General features: G+C 47.1%; 2 protein-coding genes across 10 annotated transcripts in view; one reads left to right on the forward strand and one right to left on the reverse strand.

Annotated features, from left to right (window-relative positions):
- dpy19l3 (dpy-19 like C-mannosyltransferase 3) overlaps window positions 1-21988 on the forward strand; it is a 28364-nt gene extending 6376 nt beyond the window's left edge. For 7 of the 9 annotated variants that reach the window (XM_076998255.1, XM_076998240.1, XM_076998264.1 and 4 more), the window contains 15 exons: window positions 352-473; window positions 623-768; window positions 1433-1556; window positions 3394-3528; window positions 3641-3772; window positions 4103-4204; window positions 6458-6531; window positions 7024-7182; window positions 7655-7780; window positions 8319-8430; window positions 9446-9502; window positions 9849-9931; window positions 16856-16988; window positions 18113-18271; window positions 20043-21988. In XM_076998255.1, the coding sequence (XP_076854370.1) occupies window positions 352-473; window positions 623-768; window positions 1433-1556; window positions 3394-3528; window positions 3641-3772; window positions 4103-4204; window positions 6458-6531; window positions 7024-7182; window positions 7655-7780; window positions 8319-8430; window positions 9446-9502; window positions 9849-9931; window positions 16856-16988; window positions 18113-18271; window positions 20043-20225 (1847 nt within the window). In that variant the 3' untranslated portion in view covers window positions 20226-21988. The other 2 variants (XM_076998296.1, XM_076998306.1) reach the window with 2 other exon arrangements.
- A 1385-nt stretch (window positions 21989-23373) lies between these two features.
- The window catches only part of LOC143509457 (neural-cadherin), a 150069-nt gene continuing 148214 nt past the window's right edge, over window positions 23374-25228 (reverse strand). Inside the window, 1 exon segment of the mRNA XM_076998207.1 lies at window positions 23374-24876. Coding sequence (XP_076854322.1) covers window positions 24313-24876 — 564 coding nt within the window. The 3' untranslated portion in view covers window positions 23374-24312.

Consider the following 25228-nt stretch of genomic DNA (forward strand, 5'->3'; position numbering starts at 1 on the left):
GAGGGGCAAATTTGGAGCTGTGCTGGAAGTGGTCTAAGTGGGCCATAATGCTTAACAGCCCCGTTTTGGGATGGCCCCATTTTACACCCCAGTGTGTGTGTGGGGGCGGAGGGGTCATTAGGCCCCTTTACCTGCCCAAAGGCGACTGTGTCTGCCACTGTTTTCTAGGTGCTGTTCTGGAGGATTAAATGGCTTTGACCACGTGTACATGTTTCAGTAGGGAATATGTTAGTGAGATCATTATCCAGTCCATATGGTTATTGCTAACATCTGTATGGCTTAATCTATAGAGAGAGAGGGCTGAATAGGTCTCTCACCCATTCTCAAGGTTGTCTCCGTGTGTACGCGCAGGTCTATCTGAGCTAATAAACGACAACACTACAGAATCAAAGAGGACCATCAACATTCTCCAACGTATGAATATCTACCAAGAGGTGTTGCTAAGCATCCTCTACAGAATCCTCCCCATTCAGGTAGGCTGGTGTTTCTATGGCAGCCATAGTCATTGATGGCACTCCTCTCCCCATGAGGATTTTGTAATGTACTTGATACCTTGAATAACTTTCTAGTCACTTTTTCTTGGCGCGTGTGTGTGTGTGTGTGTGTGTGTGTGTGTGTGTAGGCATATCTCGAGCCCATATATTTCTACATTTATACCGTGTTTGCTCTGCAAGCGGTGTATGTCCTGGCCCTCTTCATCACTAGCTGGATGCTAAGTGACTCGTGGCTGGCTGGTGTCCTCACTGGAGTCTGGTACATTCTCAACAGGTACCCCCCCCACCCCCATGTAACCTTGAGAGTGGGATTCATGCTCTTCAATCTCTGTATAAATCAAGCCATATAAGTCAATACCTAAGGGAGCTCGATGGTATTCTCACATGTTTCTGTCTTATTAGACTGCATGGTCACAGGTCAGATATGAATTATATATAGATATCTATCTATATGTAAAGCCTTGCTCTAACCTTTTAAATTCAATAGTCAAAACATTTGGTCTGTGCCTGGTCGGTTTTTAAAGTAAAAATAAAAGTGTTGGTGAAAAGCATGAAAATGTGGCCCTGGTTAAAAAGCACTTCTCCTCGGCTGGACACTCCACTGGCCCTGACGACGTAGGCTAGCCCTGATTTTCCTTGAAGCTCCTGCTTCATTAACAGCACAATCTCCTGCACCTGATTAAAATTCCTCCTATAAAACGGTACCTTCATTTATATTCTGAAACACTTTAAATTCAGTAAAGAGATGCAGTTAGAATACTAGCACTGACGTGCTGTTTTAAAGAAATGAACACAGGTCCCCTCTTAACACTGCGTCTCCTTTTACCATTATCTTATTTTGAACATGACCTTGGCTATATTGACAGCATTGCTGCTCTTGTTTGATTGGTGGGTGTGTGTCTGTGTGTCTGTGTGTGTGTGTGTGTGTGTACACGCAGAGTAGACACAACGCGTGTGGAGTTCACCATCTCTCTGAGAGAGAACTGGTCCTTGCCGTTCTTTGCCTTGCAGGTGACTGCCATCACCTGTTACCTGAAACCAACCCTCCGCCCCGCCCACCAGGTACACCCTTCCGCCCCGCCCACCTTCCTGCAGAGGTGTGTGTAGTCTTTACGCCGTGTTGTGCGTGTTCACACTCCTCACATACACTGTAGAAGAGATGAACGCTGCCGTGATCTCTCATTCAGGCAAAGTGGGGAAAATAAGTATTTAGTCAGTCACCAATTGTGCAAGTTCTCCCACTTAAAAAGATGAAAGAGGCCGGTAATTGACATCATAGGTAGACCTCAACTATGAGAGACAAAATGTGGAAAAAAAATTGAGAAAATCATTTTGTCTGACTTTTAAAGAATTTATTTGCAAATAATGGTGGAAAATAAGTATTTAGTCAATAACAAAAGTTCATCTCAATACTTTGTTGTATATCCTCTGTTGGCAATGACAGAGGTCAAACGTTTTCTGTAAGTCTTCACAAGGTTGGCACACACTGTTGCTGGTATGTTGGCCCATTCCTCCATGCAGATCTCCTCTAGAGCAGTGATGTTTTGGGGCTGTCGGCGGGCAACACGGACTTTTAACTCCCTCCAAAGGTTTTCGATGGGGTTGAGATCGGGAAACTGGCTAGGCCACTCTAGGACTTTGAAATGTTTCTTACGAAGCCACTCCTTTGTTGCCCTGGCAGTGTGCTTGGGATCATTGTCATGCTGAAAGACCCAGCCACGTTTCATCTTCATTGCCCTTGCTGAAGGAAGGAGGTTTGCGCCCAAAATCTCACAATACATGGCCCCATTCATTCTTTCATGTACACGGACCAGTCGTCCTGGTCCCTTTGCAGAGAAACAGCCTCAAAGCATGATGTTGCCACCCCCATGCTTCACAGTTGGTATGGTGTTCTTTGGATGCAACTCCGCATTCACTGTCCTCCAAACACGACGAGTGGTGTTTTTACCAAATAGTTCTACTTTGGTTTCATCTGACCATATGACATTCTCCCAATACTCTTCTGGAACATCCAAATGCTCTCTAGCAAACTTCAGACGTGCCTGGATATGGACTGGCTTAAGCAGGGGGACACGTCTGGCACTGCAAGATCTGAGTCCCTGGCGTCGTAGTGTATTGCTGATGGTAGCCTTTGTAACGTTGGTCCCAGCTTTCTGCAGGTCATTTTTCCTCACCCTTCTTGTGATCATTTTGACCCCATGGGCTGAGATCTTGCGTGGAGCCCCAGATTGAGGGAGATTAGTAGTGGTCTTGTAGGTCTTCCATTTTCTGATTATTGCTCCCACAGTAGATTTCTTCACACCAAGCTGCTTGCCTATTGCAGATTCAGTCTTCCCAGCCTGGTGCAGGTCTACAATTCGGTTTCTGGTGTCCTCCGACAGCTCTTTCGTCTTCACCATAGTGGAGTTTGGAGTGTGACTGTTTGAGGTTGTAGGCAGGTGTCTTTTATACTGTTAACGACTTCAAACAGGTGCCATTAATACAGGTAATGAGTGGGGGAAAGAGGAGCCTCTTAAAAAAGAAGTTACAGGTCTGTGACAGCCAGAAATCTTGCTTGTTTGTAGGTGACCAAATACTTATTTTCCACCATTATTTGCAAAGAAATTCTTTAAAAGTCAGACAAAATGATTTTCTCAATTTTTTTTCACATTTTGTCTCTCATAGTTGAGGTCTACCTATGATGTCAATTACAGGCCTCTCTCATCTTTTTAAGTGGGAGAACTTGCACAATTGGTGACTGACTAAATACTTATTTTCCCCACTGTAGCATCTCTATGGATAAATTCTTCAGACAGAGAGTTCATCTGCTGGTGTACATTTGGGTACTAGAGTTGGGGTTTAATCTCTCTCTCTCTGTGTGTGTGTGTGTGTGTGTGTGTGTGTGTGTTTCTCTGCACAGACTGTGCTGCTGTGGTTGGTGTTTGTGAGTACACTCTGCTTCGGTCTAACATGGCAGTTCAATCAGTTCATCCTGCTGGTTCAGGCTCTGCTCGTCTTTACACTCGACTCGCTGGACTTTCTCTCATCAGAGCAGGTAACGCGCGCACACGCACTTGCGCACACACTCCTGCTGCGCTCTCAGGGCGTGACCCCAGTCTCCCCTCAGGGCGTGACCCCGTGACCCCGGTCTCCTCTGCTGTGTGCAGGTGATGGCACTGTACCTGGTGCAGTTGTTGAGTCTGCTGTGTGTGTGGCTGCTGCAGTTCTGTAACTCCATGATCCTGGGCTCCCTCGTGCTGAGCTTCATCGGGGCCGTGCTCTTCGTCAAACGCTTCCAGGTGTGACCTGGACTCCGCCCCCTTTCCCCTGACCCACAGCGCCGAGTGTGGCCTTCTCCCCGGTGCGCTGCTGTCTGATGTGGGGAGCAGGTGTAATCACAGAGGCCGAGCTCAAATGCCGTGTGCTAGGATATCCTTGAATGGTGCACAGTTCCAAATTGAACACGTTGAACAAATGTCAGACAAATGTGGTTAGCGCGGTTCATAAGCGTAGCTCTTTAATTACAATCACGCCTTTTATTACTCTTTCATCTGCTGCACGAGCTGAGCTAAACGCAGTGTCTTACAACGCTGATGTTTCTTCTCTGCGTTTCTCACCGTGTCTCACAGACGGGGCTGAAGACGGGCGGCCTCCTAGTACGTCTTGCAAAACTGGCTCTCCACACGCTCCTAGTGCTCGGGCTAACTCTCATCATCAATTATTCAGTCAAGGTGAGCACCGGGTCCAGGAACTACATCAGCTAGCCAGCACACAGACTCCGGTGTGTGTGTGTGTGTCTCTCTCTCTCTCTCTCTCTCTCTCTCTCTCTCTCTCTCTCTCTCTCTCTCTCTCTCTCTCTCTCTCTCTCTCTCTCTCTCTCTCTACATATGGAACAGCATAAAATAAAACGTACAAAATCATTCATCAAGAAAGAAACACGTACAGCGCGTCACCAGATTTGTTTGTGGTAAACCGGCTTTACGCCGTTCAGTCTTCGTGATGATTATTATGCTGTCACACATGACAATAGTGAAATTCTTTTGCCTGCGAGTTCAAATCTGTGCTCTTTCAGCGTGTGATCTGTCATACTCCACAGCGGAGGACTCTGCCTCTGAAAGGACAGCCTGTCATTATCTTCTGCCAGGGTCCAATATTTTGCTCCAAAATCTCGCACTGCTACGACGCGCGTCTAAAAACAATGAATAGGGAGGGCCCTGGGTTTACATAGCAGAGAGGATGCATTTTTCATGTCTAAAAGTCACATATGGAAGACCCATGCAGAATGTGGCCATTTTCCAGCAATGTAGGCTTATTAAATTATTATATTATCTGACTTTTCTGAGTCGCAACTGTTTTTGGGCAAGATTTCAGCTGCAACATCTCCTACAGTGTGAACTGTAACAAATGTGTAGGACTGCTACTGTGTTTTCCCCCCCACCCTCTATGGATGGGTCCTAGATAGAACCACCTTTTGCTGCAGTAACAGTTCAGGTCTGTTGGGTGTACATTTCTACCAACTTTCTTGGACTGTTTTTCGCCCGTTTGTTGTAGCAGATTTGTTCCCAGTGTTTCCAGTTGACCAGGGTTTTCAGATGTTCTACCGTTCTCAACTGGATTGAGATCTGGACTTTGACTTGGTGTTTGTACAACCTTCACCTCTTGTGCTGACTGCATTCCCGTGTTGCTTTGGCCTCGTGTTTGGGATCATTGCCCTGCTGATAGTCCAAGTTTCTCCCAAGCTTTGGTTCTTGAGCACACAGAAGCAGGTTGCCTTGCTGTATTTCCCTGAATTTTATACCATCTGTACTTCAATTTTAACAAGATGCCCAGTCCCTGCTATGCACACGCGTCCCCACAACACACCGCCAGCTAACGCTTCAACTTCAAGATGGTGGTTGTTGCTCATTGAGGAGAGCACCAGGTATTTTGGCCAGAAAGCTCAATTTTTTAAATCTGATTTGACCAAGACATCCCACATTTTAGCCGAGTCACAGCGAGGCTTTTAGGCAAACTCAACACCACGTGCAGGTAGCTTTTCTTCACTAATGGCTTCTTTCTAACCCTCTTGCTCTTGATCATCGACTGGTGCACCTTCATTCCAGCCTCAACTGCTGAACTCTAGGTTCTTCAAAGGGAATGTTCGTCTTCCTGGCTCTTGCTCGGGCGCTGGGTTTGGAGCGACACTGCCTGGATGATGTAATGCTTCTTCCATTTCCTCCGCCGGTCCAGCAGTGCTCGCTGGGATATTCACACACTTGAACTATCTTGTCAATGTCTTTAACTTTATCTCTAATTTCCCTTGAAATCTCTTCGGTCTTAATTTTCAGAGCTTTCCTTCAAATAATCACAATCTGTCCAATTATATTCGAGTTAAGGGGATTTTTTTTCATCCAGAATAGGTAAAATACATTTTTTATGATTCGCACGTAGGGGCCGGTTGTATGCCACGTGCGTCCTTGTTAGAGTAACGTCTTTCATCTCTGGAAACGTGGTGTTTCCACAGCACACAGGATGAATAATTATGCAGTGTTTTTTATGAAGCATTATTTGTCAGAATCATTTCTTATTAAAGCGAATATCACTTTTAATTAATTTTGAGGGTCAGCCCTTTTAAAATAAAATATTTAACAGCACAAAATGTCAAAGTATGGGTCATTGTTAACGGAGATGAATCTGATTACAGTTAAGGGGTGTGTGTGTGTGTGTGTGTGTGTGTGTGTGTGTGTGTGTGTGTGTGTGTGTGTGTGTGTGTGTAAAGAAGATTCCAGGGAGTAATTACAGTCTAATGTAGCTGATTAGAGGTAGTACAAACACTACAATTTTCTTTTTCTCTCCTCTCCTTTCTGAGAAATTCTGTTCTCTCTGTCTCTCTTGCTTCTCTCTCTCTCTCCTCTCCCACTCTCACCCTTCGAACAGAATGTCTTTCATGAATGTATTCAACTCAAACATTTTCCCCTCTTTCTTTATTTGATTCTAATCAATAGAAAGTCCTGCAGCTGAGGTCGGATGAGCACATCTTTAAGTTTGTAAAGGCCAAGTTTGGCTTGGGGTCTACAAGGTATGTTTGCATTGGGATTCTCCACCTCTGTGGGCTTAAACCTTTTATCATCAATCAGAAGCATTACTGTAGTGTTTTATTCAGGAGGCATCTCTACAAGACCGGACAGAACCATTAATCTCCTGAGATTTAAAAAGGTCTTCTCCCTGTGAAAAATAGCGTCTAGCACACAGCATAATCTCTTCATTAACCAGCTATTACAGCCATCACAGATTATGGCCACCCCAAGGGTCTAATGCCTGTATCAGACTTCTACCTGCTGTAGAAGAGGTTAGCTTTTGATTAATTGTCTCCATCACCTTCTCCTGAAGTCTGTGTCTCTCAAGATACACAATGATTTCACAGATGTTAGAGAGGCCTTGTATCTCTCTCTTTCTCTCTCTCTCTCTCTCTCTCTCTCTCTCTCTCTCTCTCTCTCTCTCTCTCTCTCTCTCTCTCTCTCTCTCTCTCTCTCTCTCTCTCTCTCTCTCTCCTTTTCTTTCTGTCACACAGAGATTTCGATGCTAGTCTGTATCTGTGTGAAGAGGCCTTTGGCTTGTTGCCATTGGATACATTTGAGAGAATGGCGGGAACCCTGCTGGTATACCCATACCTGTGTACCCTCTTCGTCCTGCTTATGGTCTTGGCGCTCGCCGCACTCACCAACCTCAGGTGCCCACACCAAACAGCCAAACCAACCTTTTCATTAAGTAATGAAGACACTTATTTGGCTCGTGCTGTATTATTTAGAAACGTAATCCAATTACTCCATATTTCAATGTAGGGGAAGTGCGTTTCCATTAGCGTATTTCAGATAGTACTGAGAGAAGCCAGGCCTGTTTCCCCTTGAGACGAGACCAGATAACGATCACTTGCGAATGAAAGAACACTCTTAGATCCTTCAGACCCTGTAACAGAGCTACTGCAGAGTGTTGCCTGTCCTGGTCACGGCACCTTCACAAAGTGTTTAAGTCCATCTGGATGCCCTTTGTGGGGTGAAGACTGCTGACTGTAGGGAAGCCAAAACCCACAACTCATGCTGTTCATTCCAGATGCACCTGTGAACCTCAAGGCCTACTGACGAGGCTGGAGTGGCCAATGTCTCCTTCCTCCCTGTTTTCTGAATTTGTCCTCTGTCCGCTAGCAGAGACAACGGGAAGGGGCGGACGGCCTGGAACCGTGAGGAGAGCAACTTCACCATGCGGCCAGACATCGCCTACAATCTCCTCCATACCGTCTTCTTCGGGCTCCTGGCCTTCTCCACCATGAGGTAAACAGACCGTGGAATCAGATTCGTAACCAGGGGCAGATTCTGTATTCAGGGACGGGTGTGTATCCAGGGGCAGATCTACGAACTGGGATGGAAGACCCAGAACCCTGTGGGGATGGATGGATGGATGGATGGATGGATGAATGGATGGCCCAGTTCTTTCCAAACTTGCTTGGAGGGTCTTGCTCTTGAAATGTTCAGACCGCTGTGCAGTTTAAAAGTTTTAACATTCCTTTGCTTCTTCAGTTATTCTAATTTTCAAGTCTGTCTTTAAATTCTGTCACTGGCTCTAATCTTTAACCCCCATCTTATTAGAGGAAGTCTTGAGCTCCAAGCTTTTCCTGCCTTTTTTTACCGAAACAATAATGCCAAGTGAATTATTGTGCTGAAAGGTTGCAATATATCACTCCCAGAATTTAATCTGCTGTCTTTTGAATACTAACAGGCTGGAGGGTGGGGGGGGGGCTCATCCATAGTTAATGTGCCGCGCTGTCTTATTGTTCATGGCTAAGCGACGTCTGTGTGTGTCTGGCTGCAGGATGAAGTACGTGTGGACCGGTCACATGTGCGCGTTCGCCGCTTTTGGGGTTGGTGGGAAGGAGGTGTGGACGCTCTGTCTGAGAGTGATCCACTGCAACACTAAAGCAAAGGTTAGCGGCATTACACACACACACACGCACACACACACACACACACATGCGTATATTGCACGTATACTGTAAGGTAAGAGGATGGTGGAGGAACTTGCACTGGTTCAAGGTAAATTATGTCAAGGAAAGGTTTTCCTGAGTGGCTCAAGCATCCAGCACTTTATGTGCTGTGATTTCCAGGTGCTGCAGAGCTTGTTATCCAGGCCACTCTGAGCTCGGCTACACAGACTTCATGGATCTTATTATTACTGGCATAGAGATGTCAAACTGTGGCCGGTCACCCCACCCTTCCCCTTCTGTGAGTGACCGGTCACTGAGACAAATCCGAGACTAATTCACTACAGAGCTGTACTGGTCGGACAACACGCTACATGCGGTTATACTGATACGTGGCCATAATGGGCCTCCGTTGTTGTTTCAGAAATGATTCTAATTTGTTGTGAACGCTGTGATGAATAAAATCACCACAGGACACCTGAGCTTCGTTAGAAGGCACCGTTATTTGTTAGGGAGCTCATTTGCATATAGCAGCCTTTTATAATATTGGTATTACCCATACAAATGGCATAACAATTAATAAATAGTATATTGTGTATCAAACATCCACAGCTAAGGTGATTTATGAATTTGAGCCTTGTCTTTGAAGAAATCTATACCTTGCATCACAAGATACGATGATCATATTGTTTGCGAAATTTGAGTAATGGAGTCCAAAAAGAACAGTCGACAAAACAAGCAGTGAGATTGTGTTTCAGTCTGAAAACGTATGCTGAAAGTTGTTACGTGTAGTTGTGTTACCGAGTCGAGATTTGGTTTCAGGGAATGCTCGCTATCAGTTTTCCATTTCAGGTGCATTTGGATTTTACTCCACTAGGTGGCAATGTAGTAACAACTTGAATCATACAACTTTTTTTTTTTTTTTTTTTTTGCTTTGTTTTTTGCAAAGAAAAAAATACCAACCTTATCATTCCCTTCATGTTCTAGGTACATTAACATGTTATTCCTATTTCCGCAGCTGAGGCTAATCAGGTACTCCGTCCCGATCGTCATGCTGGCGTTCCTGTATTATAAGGTGAGCTTTGCACCGGGGTCATTCCTCCTTTGTGTGCTGAGGCGCTACAGTGCAACATTGCCCTCCGCTTGCCTTGTGCACGAACGCAGTGCCGAACTGCCCCTCCCTACGTGTGCTTTTTAAAGATGGTTTTTACTCCTGCTGGGCTAATTCTGCTCTGTCAACAGCAGAATTGCAGTATGCATTCAGAAATAATATGCGGTGTTCTCTCTCTGTGTGTGTGCGCGTGCGTTTAAACCTTAGAGGCTAGCTTGTGGCACCGATTTTTCTTTCTCCTTTCTAATGCTGTCTTTTTTTAAAAAAAGTGTGTGTGTGCATAGATTAATTTGTGCTTTTTGCACTGTAGTTCTGGCCCAAACTCAGGGAAGAACTTTCTGAGCTGAGGGAATTTTATGACCCGGACACGGTGGAGCTGATGACATGGATCAGGTAAGGCATGATACACAGATGCACAGCTCATGTTAGAGAGGACTGATCTCTCTCTCCCTCACGCACACACACACACACTTCTACCCTTGTAAAATTTCTCTGGTGTCCACATTGTGTTACCCCGAAGAGGGGACGTGGGGTTAGGGGTGGAACATCGGTGTACCTGTGGTCTGGGTGAGGAGGGACTTGGTTTCGAGCATCTTGGAGAGGGAGCCCAGGGGACCCAGAGAAGCAGCTTCCTGCCATGTGTTATCACTGCCATCATATTCTGCTCCACGGGAGCTGAGAGTTGGCCTCTGTGCTTTTGCTGCTCATTTGTGTGTGTGTGTGTGTGTGTGTGTGTGTGTGTGTGTGTGTGTGTGTGTGTGTGAGAGAGAGAGAGAGAGAGACCCAGAGTGAATGAGACATGGACGGCACATGTGCGAGTGTTGACGTCGCACAACACAGGTTTTCTCCCTCCCAAAGGAATCCAATTTGTGTGTGTGTGTATGAGATTAAGAGTGTGGAGTTACTTTAGCTGGCACAGTGACATTAATCCTCTTCTCCATGCTAATTAGCCTGCAGATGAAAGAGTTAAGCGGAGATCGCCTTTCAGCACAGGCCTCCACCGCCGGCGTCCTCTCTCCATCTCGCATGTAGATTACCGGAGATCTCCGTTCATCTGACAGAGCAGTGGGCGGACGGGGGGGAGGACGCCCGGCGACCTGCGAGAGGCAGCTCAGAAACGTGGCCATGGAAGTGACTGCGCTTTGTGTAATGAATGAATGTGCAGTGTTGATCAGGAGGAAGGGTAGTTACGTTTGTGTGTTTTCTGATTTCTTCTCAAGCAGGTGAAAATTGTAGAAATGAACGGTGGGAGTGGTATGCAGCCTCTGTGCTTCTTGGTGTTGCTGAATATATTGCAAATGCCATTTTTTGTTTTCTGCAGGTGTTTCATAGCACGTTCAGGTCGTCTGTGGCCTCGCGTCAGTTCCTTGCAGATTTGTGGATTTCCGTGGCTTTAATTGGAATGAACCTGGCTCGCTGAGGTCTCACTTCCTTCTGAGTGTACTGTGGCACCTACTGCACAAACTACACCTACAGTTACACGTCCAACACGGTGACATTTGTGATCGGTCGCTGGACATTCTGTTGAAATGCACGTTCTTGCAAACCCACATCGGATATTTGGTTTGTGATATGCGTTGGAAATTTTCTCCTGATTTGTCGGGACTAGGTTAAATTTGAATTTGAGGTTGGGGGCGGGGCTTGCTTCAAGGTTTCTTTTAAGTGACAAATTTAGGAGATCCAATCAGCTGTTCTCTAGGCTTCACTGCAAACAGTACAGACATCTGTCCTTTGAGTACATAATGGAGAACCATCTTAGGTGAGGATGTCTGGATACCAGCTGAGAAGCACCACCGTATCTCTCTGTGCAATTCCAGAAGAGGTTCCTGCCCTTGTTGTCCTTTAATGGTAGTTCTTGGAATGGGGACCAGAGGGGGGGTGTGTGTGTGTGTGTGTGTGTGTGTGTGTGTGTGTGTGTGTGTGGGGGGACCTCTGTCCTCTCCTTGTAGGTTAACCACTGCTGGAATTAAGCTGGCTGAATGGAGAATTCTGCAAAGGTATTAAGGTGTGTCAGCTTGTGGGGTTTCCCCTACTGAGCTTGCCGTGTGTGTGTGTGTGTGTGTGTGTGTGTGTGTGTGTGTGTGTGTGTGTGTGTGTGTGTGTGTGTGTGTGTGCGCTTCCCTACCTCTCAGTGAATGATCTGTGGTCTTTTCCTCCAGCCGTCCCACTCCCACAGATCTATGCGTGTTCTTTGTTGGGTCTCTGACGCCCTGCCATCAGAGTCACTCATCACTCTACATGTCTGCCTGCCATGTAATTAATTTCCACTCTGTTGTCTAGCGATTTTTATACCACATATTCTTTTGTTAGGGAGGGGGAAAAACATTTATTTCTGAATGTTGCCTTGTTTTGGAATAATGAAGACAAATTAGCCTTTTGTTTCCTCTGGAGGCAAAAACTTCCACCGCCCCTTGGTGCAGCATGGGTAATTTATGGTCCCCGAACGAACAAAGTTGCTTTTCATTTTTCCCTGCTGCAGTGTTGCTGGTGTGTTTTCTCCTCTATCCCCCCACTATGCGGTTTCACTCCCATGCTGAATGTCGCTCAAACAGCTTTTCTTCTGTCGTCTTTATTTCCCAGAAATTAGCATTATAGGTGTGTGGGTTGTTTTATTTTTTCATGGTGGCTTCCTCAGGAGAAACCTCCGCAGCACAAAGCCCCAGTGCCTCAACTCGCTGTCCCCTGACGCTCCGCTAACTCTGATTTCCAATCCCACCTCCTTTGATTCTACACCACACCGCCCCTGCTACTTTGTATAAATGCCGCCGGGTTGATTGTTGATCGTGTTGGCAAATTAATTGTCTCGTCTGACCCCCAGTTTCCAAATGGCTCTTTTTTTTCTGGCTGTGAGTGTCAATCTCGGAACATTTGGAGAGAAATTTAATTTAACCCAGAGTCACTTCCCCTCATCTGCAGATCAATCACATGACATTTCAGTAGCTGCTCTCACACGATCGATCAGTTCATGACTCTTTCTGAACTTCTTGATCAATATTTGCCTCCCTCCATGTCCCTGTCTGTCTGTCTTCTGCTTTCTTTCCATCACTGTCTGTCAGTTCGCCTGACTGCCCGTCTCCGTGTCTGCCCGTCTCCGTGTCTGCCCGTCTCGGACAACTCTGTATTTACATAAGGTGTAGACAGGGTCTGGAGGTTCCTCTGTTGGACCAAACGTGAGCCTGGACGAGGGAGACATGATCTAAGTAACTTGAGTCGTGGTACCGTTGTTCGTGCCGGAGGCAGCAGTTCGATCACCTCAGAAGGAGTTTGGCATCCTGGGATTTACACACACACACACACACACACACACACACACACACTCTAGTGTGCAGGAAGTGGTGCGATAAACAAGTGTGTTCCCAGAGATGCTGAATGCTCCAACAATGGCTCCTTCCAGTCTCCACACACAGCTGTTGTATTTCTGGTGCTGCTTGCAGACAAAAGGGTCCGAATGTTGGGAATCAAGCAACCAGGCTGCTGGTTGTGGTGGGAGTGCTGGAGCCTCACAGCAAACACCTTTTTTGGGGGGGGGCGTTGGAGACTTACCAAGAATGTTTGGCCGAATAGATGTCCAAAAACAGCATGATGCAGTCGAGATCACATTAATTAAGCATGAACTGTCCCGCAACAGGGCTCCTACCCAGGTCCTAGTGCGGCGAACCCAGTAAAGCCGCCAGTGTACGTTACCTTTATGAAAGTGTACATACAAATCACTTGATTACAAAAACGCTTATTTGCTAGCACAGATGTGCCAGTGGTGTGAGTGTCTGGGTGTGTGGGAGGAGCAGGAGAGCATCCATAGTCTTACCTTTTAATGGGCCATTTCATCACATTTACTGCCCCAGTCAGCCTGCCAGCCAGACGAGCTCATGTATCCAGCATCTCTGACTGCTCTCTAGTAGTAACGCAACATATGAAAGACTTCTTACCTTTTAGGTTGGGTGTAGATACTGTCTTTTTTCTTGTTTCCTCCTTCTGCCTCTTAGAAATGTGTTCCCCCTACCTCCCTCCCTCCCTCTCTCTCTCCCTCTGTCTCCAATTCCTCCCTCTCCTCTTCCTGTTCTTTAAGTGTAAACTCTCCTGGCCTGCCTAGACCACCTAACTCACAGCGTAATAGATTTCCTGCTGGTGTTGCGCTGACTAGCCAGTAGACTAAGTGAGTGATGATGCGAACGCACTCACGTGACGGTCACTCTCCTCATCCGTTTGGCCCAAATCGACAGCGGATACCGACGGCAGCCATTTTAGACGTTTCGTCTTTAAGTTGTTGACAGATGGCGCTGATGACTATTTCTTTTGAGTGTGTTCATTTAAATTTGATTGGATCCTAGTTGGCCATTGAAACCAGTATGCGTATCAGAAATACGATAAGAGATTTCGAACATCTGCTAGCTGGCATATGTGAAGGTAATTTGCACAGTGGCTTGGTGGGTAACGTGTTTACCTCAGCTCTATGGTCTCTGGTTCATGTCTCTGTCCTGGGTGTAGTTTTGAACCGTGTCTATGTGGCTCTCCTCTGGGGTGTATGGTTTCAACCCACCGTCCAACGACACAGAGGTTAGATAAAATTTGGCGGCCCTATAAAACTGTCCTGCTGTGAGTGTATGTGTGAATGGCCGTACGCCCACATCCCAGTGATGGATGGAACTCTGTCCTGGGCGTTATCCTCGCTCCCCGGCAGCTGGCTGCCACTTCTCACTGGTGTGTTGACAGGATGTAAAAACATTGAGTGGGGTGTTTGTTTGCAAAGTGTCTTTTAGTACAAAGAAAGGCGATACATGAGTGTAACTTCATATCAAATTGAAGTAGTGTAATTATCAACCTTCAGGGTGTAGTAACAAATTGTTAACAGCGAAATTATTAGGATTTACTAGTAAACAGATTAGCCATTTATTTGGTTAATTCCATTATGAGGTTATTAATTTCACTCAGTGGCAGAGTGTCAGAGAAAAGTTAATACAGTGGCAGCTTCCTCTGTGACGGTGGATGGCCGGCGCTGGCCCCTTCGTGAATATTAATGATATTAATTAATTTTTATAATGCCAGCAGGTTGGAGGCTAACATGAACTGACATTTACGCAAGAGAATATAGTTCTGAAATGAAATGCAAATCAGTCCAAGGAAAACAGCCAATAATTAAACAGGACTGATGCCCCACCCCCTAAAAAGAAGACAGGAAATTACCTAGAAGTTATTTTTACTTGCTTATACCTTACAAACTTGTAACTTCTCAAGACCACAAACAAAAGCAACAACGACACTAGACAAACGTGAACGTGGAAGGGATGAAAAGACCGGAGGTGAGAGAGGATGAGTTCATTAGGAACCAGGAGAGAATAAACACACATCATTATTCATCTGGCAGAGCCTAGAGATGATTCCAATAGTCTAAAAAGGGTCGGCACCTTCTACAAAGCATCTCACTAGACCCCTGTAGTGAACGCTCAACCTTCTCGATGTCTGAGTAAGACACCATGTCTTTCAACGAGGTGGAGAATGAAGGTGCAGTAGGAGATTGCCAGGCTGGTGGGATTCTTTGTCTGGGTGAAAGAAGGGTCTCTCTCTCGAGGTGAAAGGTCATCTGCAGCCGGCCTGAGACCAGGGGAGAGGAGTGGAGCTTGTGTGCAAGTTTAGCCTGGGAGGACCAATCACAGCAGGACCAATCACACAACACTTGCTAGGTGTACATAAATGGGCTCTGTCTACATCCTACAGATGAATAAAGCTGACGTGAGCACAAGATGAGCTAGAACAGAGTCTAATGCACCTTTCCTCCGTCGGTTACAACTCGCAACAACCTCCTGTCCTGTGTAAACTTGTTGTTCTCATAGCAAACATAAAATAAAACATCAAGATGTCATGGGAGCTTTCACGGGGGGAGGGGCGGGGGGAGGGCGGTCCGTACACACGTTTGGTGCATAATCAGATTGAGTTTCTTTTTTAATATCGATAATACGATGACGCGGTCAGGAGAGAGCACTAGAGCTGGAACAGGCAATAGCGGGCCTTAATCCGACGTGGGCGTGTGTAAGAACAAGTGTGCTATGGTGTGAAAGTGTGTGTGTGTGTATGAGCAGACACATTTAATATTTTTCAAGCTTATTTTTACCTCCCAAAGGTCTGAATGTATAGCCTCTGTGTGTGTGTGTGTGCGTGTGTTTGCTTGCATGCGTGTGGGTATTCATCTCGCCACTAAATCCTGCTTCCCACAGACACAGCTTTGGCGCTGAAGGGTTTTGTGTGTGTGTGTGTGTGTGTGTGTGTGTGTGTGTGTGTGTGTGGCTGTAGTAGCCACCTCAGTGTTGTTCTGCGCTGTACTCCGTGGGCTGCTCCCTCTTCAAAGTCTTCCCTCAGGAGTCTGATACCACCTCATTTTCTTCTCACATTAGCCGCTGCCGTCGGACGGGGAGCTTCGCACCCGTTGACAAATGGCAACCCCTCCGTACTCTATTACCGCTCCAACCTTCAATCTCATTCTTCTCCCCTCCCGCTCTCATTTCATCCTTACTCTTCTCCTGAGTCTGTCCTCTGAGGTTCCTTGAATACAAACGCTCCAGTGAGCAGTGTCTCTCCTCTCTAATGAAACTCTCCTCCCGGTGCGTGCCTGCCCTAATGAAACATTCCAGCCAACAAACATCTGTGGGAATAAACGGGCCTGCGCTCTCGGGGTGGGCTCTGTCCCGGGTCTCCTGCACCTCGCCTTCCAGACCGACCCTGACCGGCGCCACCGCTTGCTACTGGCCTTAGAGGAATGGCTGTAGTCAAGGAAACGCGTTTTTGTACACAACGGAGAGAAAGGAAGCGTGTTGCTCGAACATAGCTCGGATTCGTTTTGCCGTGTATTTGACATGACTCAAATTTTTAAGTTAAAGGTTGTTTAAATAAATGATGCCCAATTAGCAGCAGATTGTGTGCATTTACATATCCGTGCTTAAAAGTGGTTACAGAACTTTATTCTACAATGACAAAACTTGCATGTATTTACCAGTCATATAACAGCAGTCATAACGATGCCAGAACTCTCAAACGCAGCAGAATTTGAGTTAAAAGTGACGTTTTAACTGCGTTCAGCTGGGATCAGACCACTTTGCACTTTAGTAATGGACGCACACACCCACGACACGCTCCAGAACCTGCTTAACATTCCTCCCCGTGGTGGGGATGAACGCTGGCAGCTGGCTGCACCTCTGTCTCATCGCCTGTGCAGATAAACACACACACACACACACACACACACACAGGCATGCGCGTTCACACAAACTTAAATGTTAATGATGCATGATAAATGAGTAGAGGTGAGCTGGGTTGTGGTGTGTGCAGCTCCCGGACCCCCGGGCGAGCGGTGTTCGCAGGCAGCATGCAGCTGTTGGCTGGCATTAAGCTGTGCACAGGCCGGGCGCTGACCAACCACCCCCACTACGAGGACCAGGCCCTGCGTGAGAGGACCAGACAGGTGAGACGGGCCTTCACTAATCCCTTCACTCCCCAACCCCGTTCAGACAGGCTAGCTACGCTACGAGCCAGCTGCAGAGAAGCGGCACGTTGGATTTCTGCCGTGGTGGGACGCAGGGGTCGCCACCCTGGCCCATTGCGGCCGGGCGAAGTGAAGCGTGCCAGCTGCAGCTGCATTGCTAACGAGGCAGGCCCTGGATCGTGCTGCCAAGGCCCGCCGAACGTGGGCCGAGACCGAAGGCAGATGAGGCAGCCTGCCAACCCGAGGAGCTTTGGTCTTCGGATCGATGCTGATATCAGAGAGGAGGGAGCGGGTCCCTGACTCGGGCCCTGTCAGGCCTCCAAGCTGCAGTGCCTATCTCAGCACCTGCTTCTTTCTAGAATTCTCTCTTAAGATGGTCTCTCTCTCTCTCTCTCTCTCTCTCACACACACACACATTGTTTCTCTCTCTCTCTCTCTCTCTCTCTCTCTCACACACACACACATTGTTTCTCTCTCCCATTTTCTCCCTTTGTCTAAGGTGCAGTGGCATTTTGTGTTTGGCAGCTGTGTCTCCCAGATGGAGTGCAGTTTTGCGTGTTTGTCACTCGCAGAGATTAATTGAGGCACTCCACACCTTTTCCCCGACACCATTAAGCCGAATGTGGGGTTCTGGGGGCCGTGGGCGCTGGTGCTCTCAGACTCTGAAGACTGCGTGTGGAAGCCCGACTAACGAGCAGTGTGTTAGCGGAGAGCTAGAATAGGCACTGGCACCGACGTGAGGAGAACTCAGTGGGAGAATGACCTTCCTCTGAATGTGATCTCACCCCTGATTAGTTCACACCTGTCCTATTGTGCCTGGGTGTGCATATGTTTATATTTGCCTTGCCTTCTGCCCAAACGTTTGTCCAGAGTGCTTCTTAGGACATGTACGTTGAATGTTTGTTTGCACGTGCAAGAGAAGCTTCCAGATTGTTTAGGAAAGCCTACCTGTGTTTAGTAGTAGCTGCTTACAGAGGCCAGATATCAAATCCACAAAAGATCCGTACAGAGCTCCCTTTGCACCACTGTTCTCCTCCTACCTACTGAGGCTTTCTATTTACTTATTTATTTTGTGTGTGTGTGCGTGTGTGCGTTCTCCACAGGTGTATCAGATCTATGCACGCCAGTCCGCTGAGGATGTTCACCGCCTCCTCCTCTCCGCAGGAGCGGACTACGTGGTTCTGGAGGACAGCATCTGCTACGAACGTCGCCACAGTCGTGGATGCAGGCTACGTGACCTGCTTGACCTGGCCAACGGACATGTGGGTCACACACACACACACACACACATACACCGCGTCCCTTCCAGTGCTGCGGCTGCACTGCGGGTGGGTGTGTGTCCTCCACGCCAGGACGCTGCTTCCTGGCACTGCTGAGTGTTTTAAAGCCCTGCAGGTCTGGCACCGTGTGGCACAGGTCACTATATGCCAGCTAACAAACCATCACAACTGCCTTTTGTTGTGTGCATAGACTAATATGATCTTATAAGCTCCCGGTCCTGCATCGCTGCTAAAGCTCTCTGCTTCAGGGTGGCAGCTCCGGTGCGTTTCACACTTCTGTGCGCAAATGTTTTCTTTATCATCGATTGCCGTTTTGCTGCAATTAGACTCCTGGTCCTGTCATGTCGGCAACATTAGCTTCCTCTTGTGTAATCAAGCTGCAGTCTTCACGTCTGCATAGTCAGCATTACGGAGGGAATATAAACAAAGCCTGGTGTATTAATAAAAAGTGTTAGGACCCTGATCTGGTAAATAAAAAAGGAGTTGGGACCTGATCCACAAAACAAAAGGCAATATATACAAGTTGGCATAGCTAACTAGGAAACGAAATATAACCAGTTATGTACTATGTTAAAATAATGAAATGTGATGTGCAGTGTTGCATTGTAATAATATAATAACACGTTGTAATAACATGGTGTAATAACATGGTGTAATAACATGGTGTAATAACATGGTGTAATAACATGGTGTAATAACATGGTGTAATAACATGGTGTAATGACATCGTAATGCACTGCATAGGGGAAGGACTGGCTGGACACACCACCCAGGAAGGGCCAGTCATTGTGGAGCCCCAGGATTTTGTGCGATGCCACAGGCAGTGACCTTGCGTGGTAATCTAGAAATGCCCCTTACTCAGTTTGCTCATTCTGATGAATATGCGGATTCCTCCCATGTTCACTTGATGCAGCAAAGATGATGCGTCATGGCTCATTTGGGGTCCTCCAGTCTCTGAGCACAGCATCCGATCCAAGGGCTCACGTTTGTCTTGCATGGCGTGCGAGGGATTCAATTTCACCCCCCTATTTTGCACAGATAAAACATTAAAACCAAAAGCACATTAAAAACAATCTCTCCCCCCCCCCCAAAAAAAAATAATAATAATAAAAACCTTGATCTCTGTCTTGGTGGGTTTTTGCTCCTGTGTGGCGGTATCGGGAGTGGAAGCCCTTGTGTGTGACGTGCGTGTGGAATTCAAAGGGTTGAGCCGGCAGCCTTTCCGATACCTGTGGCAGTGTGGGAACTGGCTCTTCCTTTGATTAATTCATCTCAAAGCACCATGTTGCAGCCTTCAGTTCATCTGGGACTATTTACAAAGTGAATGTTTAAACACTTCAGGGCAAACCTCGCTCTGTGATCTCTTTCAAAGATAAAGACTGTTAACTGGATTTTTACCTCTTTCAACTGAAATAGGTACAGACAAGACATATTCCACATAATTATGCTCAATCTTAAACTGAATTCTGAAATATAAAAATATTTCCTTCGTGTATTTAAAATTCATTCACATTAGTCACTGTCAGGTGGTAAAAACTAATATGCCATTTTCACAGATCCAGGTTGAACCTAAACTTAGTTTCAAAAGAATTTCTTATGGCCCTTTCACTACGAGTATTGCAGTTTCATCAAAGCTGAGGTTTAATCCGTGTCTGTGAGAAGTCGTAGTGGACGTAGCAGACCTTTAATCCCACCGAGCGCTAATGGAACTGTACACATAAAACGTGTGCGCGTGTGTGTGCTCTGGCTTTAGATCATGGACGGGCCCGGAGAGGACGACCCGGACCTGGTGCCCGCCTCTCACCCACGGTTCTGCCTGGCGGTGAAGGCGGGCGAGCCTCCGTACTCCACCCTCTTCAGCAGAGTGTTCCACAACAAGACCTTCCACGTCTACAAGCTGAAGAAGGCGAAGAAGAGAAGTAAGGCAGCCGCGTAGCCGCCGGCCGGCGCCCAAACCAGGCCCCGCCCCGCCCCGCCCGCTGCCCAATAGGATCGCTTGATGTGTGTGATTGTGGTGGTGGTGCTCGTCTGGGTCTTTGGACAATTGCCAGATGGAGCCATGCAGGCGGATGACGCGAGATGCTTCTGAGACTGTCTCTTCGATGCAAAGGTACAAGAGCTGGCGAGAGATGGATGAGACCCGTCATCCCTTTTCTCTCCATCCTGCTCTCTCCATTTGTCTTTTCTTCGCTCACATGCTCCCCCGTGTTTATGCACGCATACACACCTGCCTCTCACTCTCGTGCGCACACACACTTAAATAAAATAGAAAGTGAAAGAAACATGAAACGGATTTCCTCTGCTGGTTCACATTCCCTCATTCACGCATGTCCCTGATGAGGGGTGGGTGGTGGGGCACGTAGGTCATGCTGGGGTGGGGTGAGGGGTGTCAAAAGGGCAATTCCTTTACTACAGAGATATATATGAATGCATTTGAACCTTTGGGGTAACAGGTCTTACCCTGCGTCCTCTACATCTGCCAAGCCGTTTAACCTGCAGGGCCTCTGGGTTCGCTGTTGTCAGGATTTTAACGAGGGTGAGTTCTCATGTCCACAAACGACACCAGCTGCTCTCGGCCGAATGTCGGGAACGGACAATGCGAAACTGCTCTCGCCGTAATGCCTGGCGGTTGGAGCGCTGTGAACAGCGGCGATTTGTTTGTATCAATTAGCGATGCGGTGTAATTTAGTGCTTGGCACGTCGTCTTGACTGGCAGAGGAATAACAATAGACGTTTTTTTTCTTTTCTTTTGTGGGGTTTTTTTTTCTTTTCTTTGTGAGCTCAATTATCTCAGAAGTACAGTTCCCAGGTTTGTAAAGCGAGTAACAAATGCTTTAACATTTGTTTTAGCAAATTTAATTACGACATTCGTTCGTGGTGTGCTGGACAGAACCTTCCTTCTGTACAGGGTGATGTAACGTGTTCAGTGTTCTTCAGAAGAGGTGAATGTAACAGTGTTGCTTCCCTTGGGTCCTTTGGTTTCGTGAAGGTCTCTGTGAGAGGGATGTGCATCAGTGCCTTAGTGTTCTCCTGTTCGCCTGGGTGAGCTAAACCCAGCTTTTACAAACGCGGAGCTACACCTTGAGGAATCATAGGGGCAGACATTTTATTAAAGCATTTCTCATGCACTTTCAGACCCTGAGTACTACTGAAATTTATGTTTCATGGGTTGGACCATCATGCCCTAAACCTCTTCTTTGATGTTATTTCGAATGGTTGTACACTGGAATTCTTTTCAGGGTTCTGTGTACAGTCATTAAAAAGGGAACGTGGTACAGCCCAAACCCAATTCCATGGTAACGATGCTGATATACGGTTACCTCATGAGTTACATACGGCATCGTCTTTGATGGAGTACGCCAACTAAACTGCGGTTGTTTTTTTTTTTTTTTTTTTTGTGCGTGTCCCCTTTTTATCGTGAGGACGTTAAAAGGACATTGAAGAAAAAGTCACAGTCCTCAGCAGATGCTGACTGGTCTGATGTCAGAGGAGGGCATTAACTAAATGGCATTAGATTGATCATGTGGTGTTTTATGTGAATGAATAGCTGTACTATGTCATCAGTTTTTTTTATTTTGTGAAATGCCATGGTCTGTGTTCAGTGGTGTGTGTTTTTGTTTTTGTTTTTTGGTGTATATTCCCTTATGACTTATTAAAAGTGTCTTGGATACATTGATGTACTAATAAAATAAATACATCCCCCAGATATCTCTCTTTCCAAACTTTGGCTCCATAACAATTACTGTTCTTAACATCAACAACAAAAACAAAACATAAGGACAAATGACTTTCTACATGCACTGAAACCATGATAGTAGTAAATAACTTTATTCATTGAGAAAGGAAAAAAGTAAACATGTCAAATGAAGCAAATACAAAACAGCGAGATATTTTTACTTGGAAAAGGAAAAAAAACAAAAAAAGTCGTGTTGAACAGCATAAGCAGATTCTTGGTATCTTGATATTTTTCAAAAGTCTTGATAATTCATTGAAAAGCAATAACTTCTGTTCAATATGTACAAATGAGGTAAAAACATTATTTCACAATATGCAATACTATATATTCATCACACAAATAAAAAGTCAGCATCAGTTGGATTTTAAGGTGGCACTTGTCTGCCTGACATGATAAGAATTCCTATAGGGTTTGAAAGAGACCCTCTGTGTGTCTTGTTTATCATAATTTTCCCCTTTAAATCTCTATCCTTCTCAATCACGTTACGAGAATGAAACCAAACTCCAATCCTCTGGGCTCTTTTATCTTGTCTATAAAACAGCAAATGCTGCACTACCATTTTCTCGACTTGAAAAGCTCGTTTTATACTTGTGTTGCTGCCTTTAGAGAAATTGGCACTTTTGAGATCCGTAATAAGAGTGACGACTTTGCCGTCGACTTCGCCGACTCCCATGATCCTTTGGTTCACAGCATGACAGCGAGCGATCGGTTCACATTAGGATTAGCACTCTGATGTCTTTTAACACTCCTCCTCGACACAGCCGGCCCGTCACGCTCCACATGCGACTGTGCTCACAACAACAACAAAAAAAATTGCTAAAAAGAAGCGGGAATGAGACAACGGTGGGGGGAGGGGCACCCCGGGATGGATCACAAGGTGAGCTGCTCTGTGTTCCATTAAAGGAACCCGTGTCAGGGTGGTCTGTGGTGGGGATCGGTGGTTTACACAAGCACACTGGCTCCTACAGGGCTCCAGGAATGACTCGCCTATACGCCGAGGTGCATGATGTAAGTGAGGGTCGGTAGGGTCAGAGGGGTCAGGAGCGGAGCAAAGCAAAGTGGAGCTGTGTATCCGGAAAGTTTCAGAAGTGATCGGACAACGGCCTTGCAGACCCAAGCATGCATGCGCGTGACGTACTCACAAAATATCCGTTGGGTTTCAGTCAGCCTGGATCCCTTACCCACCCTGTTTTGGTGCTGCGTTGACTGTTGAGTCAGGGGTCTTGACACTGAATGGCTCTTGCGTGGTATCCACCATAAGTGTAGTTTCCTTTTGGAGGGGAACAGGGGGAACGTGTCCCTATGCCATTAGTCTACAAAAGTTCTCTACACACTCTCCACCCGGCTACTCCACCTCAGTCCTGCACGGTCCGTACACATTTGTATTCCAGACCAGTATGTCTTTTTTCTTTTTTTTTTGGCTGGAGAGAGGAGGGGACACGATTTATATTCCTAGCGAACATCGCCGGAGAGGCTAAACAATAAGGCCGCTCTGTCCCTCGGTTTTAGTGTTTCAAACATCTCCTTTTCTTTTTGTCTTTTCTTCCTTTCCACAATCACTTTTTCCTCCCTCCGTCTCTCTGATGGAGAGAAATTTATGAGGAGAGTGGTGTGTATAAAAATAAATAAATAAAGCCAGCCACTGAGCGCGTAGGTGTAACTGATGAACAATGAATGCATCGAGGTTCTCTGACAGCACAGGCAGTGAAAGGATCAGAAAAGCACAGCGAAGAAGGCCGGGGAAAAACTTCACACCGCCGGCGTGCGAGTACACTCGGCTTTTACTTAAAAACACAAACAGAAAGCAAACATACAATAGGAGCTGGTAGGAATGGTGGAGTGGAGTGGGGGCTGCTAGTACACGTCCCAAAGTTAGCACACGCTCCTGTGCCCATCACTGATGTCCACGAGTCGCAAAAGTTGCAGAAAAGCTTCCGGTGGGCCTTGAGAAGTGTCATGAGCAGATGCTTCTGCGTTTGACTGGAATCTCCGTTCCGCGGCTCATCCGTAATCCGGGGCACGCCAAGTCTGTCTCCTTATCCTTCAGTTCTCAGGAGGAACGTTTTGTAAAAGAATCGTGAATCCCAGACACGGACAGAAAGCGAAGCAGGCCTCTTCTGGCTTAAATGAACGGGGGGGGAAAAAAATCCTTTTTGATTCCGGATCCATGAACCTGACACTCGGGGGCAGGGGAAAAGGGGAGGGGGGGGGTTGTTCCAGACAGAACGCTTTCCACTGTCTCACTGTTCTTTTGAGGACGCAGGACATGGTTCCCCTTTTGCACCCTTTAGAGGTCACTGGCCTCTGCCCTTTCGTACAGAGCGCGGAGCTTCTCGAAGCGCGGCCCCCACTCGCGTAGGGAGTCCTGCGCGGCACCGTTCTCCTCCAGGCCTGCCGAGCTGAAGGAGCTCAGCGAGCCGGCGGGCGACCCGCCGCCCTCCGTGGAGAACACCTGCAGGGAGTCGAAGGGCGCCGTCTCCGGGTGCTGGTCCGCGTCACGGATGATCTCGCACAGGTAGCGCGCCAGATCCTGGCTGGAGAAGGACAGGCTCTTGCGGGCCAGCTGAGCGGCCCGGGCGGGCCCGGGACCGGCGCACTGGCCCTGCGCGGGGCTGCGGCTCGGGGGCACGTCCCGGCGGAGAGTCCCGCCGCTGGAGGAGACGGAGGAGGTGCTGGCGGCCGGGGCGGGGGCGCGGCACGGGGGCTCGGCCTGGTGGAGGTGGTGCTGCTGCAGTAGCTGGGGCTGCTGGGTGGGGGGGTGGTGGCGGAGGGCTCGTGTGTGGCTGTACTGCGATGACTGGGCCGGGCTGGGCTGCAGGGACTTCTGGAGTTCTGCCATGTCATAAGCATTCTGGAAGTCGGTGAGAAACAGATGGAGATAAATGGAGAAAGAAATGAGAAAAAAAAAACGTAGCTTATTTGAACGGCCTGATCATTAATGTGTTATCAGTTATTTCTTAACATAATAAGCAATGCGCGTCGCACTAACAAACAGGTCTATGGCCCTTGATACTTGCATTAATAACACCTCAATGGAAACCACTGACAGCTTAAGCAGGGATGTGTGTCTTTATTACAGAATTCATCCTTCTGCTAACCATTAATGGCATGAATCCTGACTCATTCATGGCACTAATTTTAAGGCCTGAATTATTTCTGCGAGTACATGTCTCTGTATGAGGGGAAAAAGCGAGAGTGAACTA

Source organism: Brachyhypopomus gauderio, chromosome 1 (assembly GCF_052324685.1).
Source record: "Brachyhypopomus gauderio isolate BG-103 chromosome 1, BGAUD_0.2, whole genome shotgun sequence".
Taxonomy (NCBI): Eukaryota; Metazoa; Chordata; class Actinopteri; order Gymnotiformes; family Hypopomidae; genus Brachyhypopomus; species Brachyhypopomus gauderio.